We start from the raw sequence: 2,262 nt of genomic DNA on the forward strand, positions 1-2,262 counted from the left end.
ATAAGATTCATCTTTTCGATATCTTTAATATTTGGATATTAAAAAAAATCATTCGTAAGTTTAATGATGTCATTTATGACCGTGCGAAGCACAGACAAAATTAGATATTAAAAAATCATTCGTAAATTTAATGAGATCATTTTTATGACTGCACGAAGCCGCAATTAACTAGTATACACATAATTATGGTCTGAATTAAATAAAAGAGAGAAGAGAAGGAAAACCAATAGACACAAATAATTATACCGAATTACAGAATTGGGAAATCAAAAATACAACTCACAAGAGCATATGACCCGATTTACCAGGCAACTGCTCTTTAACAAGCATGTATTCATGAAGAGCAAAAAAAAAAAAAGAGCAACAAAGACTATTATTTCTTTCTGTTTCTGAAAAGGAAAAAATAAAAAAACAAACAAGGATTTCAATTGTCGAACTCTAGTCCAGAACCTTGGAACTTGATAAGTGTTGTTTGGTTAATGCGATCTTCCATTTCACGATTCAAGTAATTCTTCCAATCACCAACCATCCCTTTCCTAAAATAGCTACCATTGGGAACTCCATAAATTACAGATCCATTTTTATTCACTTCCAAGTTCTTCAGCCTCTCCAAACTGCATCTCCACACAACTTTCTCCACATCTTCTTCTTTCTCAAATGGCTTTCCAAGAAACGAGGCCAATTTCTTCACTTGCTCTTTAGGATCCTTTATCATCTCTTCATATTTCAGGAACAGTATCTTCTCAGGCCTGTTCTGGCTTTCTAACCAGTATCCCAACACGTTTTCGAAATACGGCCCGTATTGATGAACCCCTGTGCAGAACTCCTCAACTGCCTTTTCCAGGGGATAAGGCTCTTGATTTGCCCTGAAAATGGAATTGAAGAAATGCCATAAAGACACCAATGTGTCCTTCGGGTTCCGTGCTACGCAAACAATCTTACAGTTTGTATTCTTGACGGAATCAGGAAGAAAAGTGAAAGGCAAATGGGTATGAAACAGTCTTGGAGATGGTGTAGCGTACAAATCAGGGGTTGGTTTTGTGGAGTAAATAGAGGATTCAATGGTCTGAACATGAAATTGTGGATTGTCTTTAGTTAACAGATCTTCGTTTTCGGGAATGTTATGGTTCTGGTGCAAGATGCAAAGACAAAGGGCTTTGAGCCAAGTAGTACCTGTCTTTGGAGCTGATGCTAATAAAACATCGTCGTTTTTAGCTTGGAAGGAAGAGTTAAATTTCATGGCACATTTGATAAGGCCAGGCTCAAACCAGAAGCCTTGCCATTTTTTAATCTCCATAACATCCCAAAACAGTGCACTTGGCAGCTCATTTATTAGAGCATCGTCCTCTTCCAATGATTTGTTAGAATCTGTAATATTGGAGTTTGATTCTTGAGCAGCCATTAGTTCGAGTTTGAAATTGCTCAGTGAAGAATAGAGTGTTAGGTTGATTTGGTAAGCCCTAGACATATATAGATGGATGCTGCAAAATGAAGACTTTGGATTCCCTAATTAGGATGAGTCGACGAGAATATGCTATTAACGCGTAAGTTTTGTTTATTAGCCATAAGGAGTAATTGTTTAGTTATTAATTGTGTACGAGTCAATTTGGTTTTTAAGTGCTGCGTTGAAAACTGTCTTGCTTTCTGTGTCATGAATCCTTGTGCACCTGTACCTGCTGCAGGTCTAACCAAAGTTGTTTCTCATTGTTATGTCATAAAGAGAAAGAGATTCTGTCAGTAATATTTACCCTATGTTTGGATGGTTGTTTCCCGTGGTTCATTAATGTACAGTATGGTATGGTACAGTATGGTGTTGTATTGTATTGTACTGTATTAATGAATACAATGTTTGGATAGATTGTATCGTTTGTTGTGGTTTAATAACATTTATTGTTTGGTTTATTTGTACAGTCTTGATAATAACTTGTAAGTTTACTAAAATACCCTTAACTCTTAATTAGAAATTAGTTTATATATATTAATAAAACTCAGGTGAAGAATAAAATAGAAACTTTAAAAAATAAGTAAGTAGTGGATGGGGTGGTGGAGGGGTGGGTGGTGTGAGGTGGGTGGTTGTGGGATGAGAGTGGGGGTAGTGGGTGGTGGTTGGGGTGGTGGGGGTGGGTGGCAGAGGAGTGGGGTAGTTGGGGGTGGGTGGTAGGGCGGGGGGTGGGGTTGGGGTGAGTGGTGGGGGTGAGTGGTAGCGTGGGGCAGGGGTGGGGGTGGGGGTGAGTGGTAGGGTGGGGGTGGGGTGGGATGGAT

General features: G+C 38.9%; 1 protein-coding gene across 1 annotated transcript; it reads right to left on the minus strand.

Annotated features, from left to right (window-relative positions):
• Nucleotides 1-231: 231 nt before the first annotated feature.
• Nucleotides 232-1,559, minus strand: LOC132058373 (cytosolic sulfotransferase 5-like). Its single transcript, XM_059450900.1, has one exon. The coding sequence runs from the start codon at nt 1,466-1,468 to the stop codon at nt 425-427; it is 1,044 nt and encodes a 347-aa protein (XP_059306883.1). The 5' UTR covers nt 1,469-1,559; the 3' UTR covers nt 232-424.
• Nucleotides 1,560-2,262: the final 703 nt, after the last annotated feature.

This window comes from Lycium ferocissimum, chromosome 5, assembly GCF_029784015.1.
Source record: "Lycium ferocissimum isolate CSIRO_LF1 chromosome 5, AGI_CSIRO_Lferr_CH_V1, whole genome shotgun sequence".
In the NCBI taxonomy this organism is placed as follows: Eukaryota; Viridiplantae; Streptophyta; class Magnoliopsida; order Solanales; family Solanaceae; genus Lycium; species Lycium ferocissimum.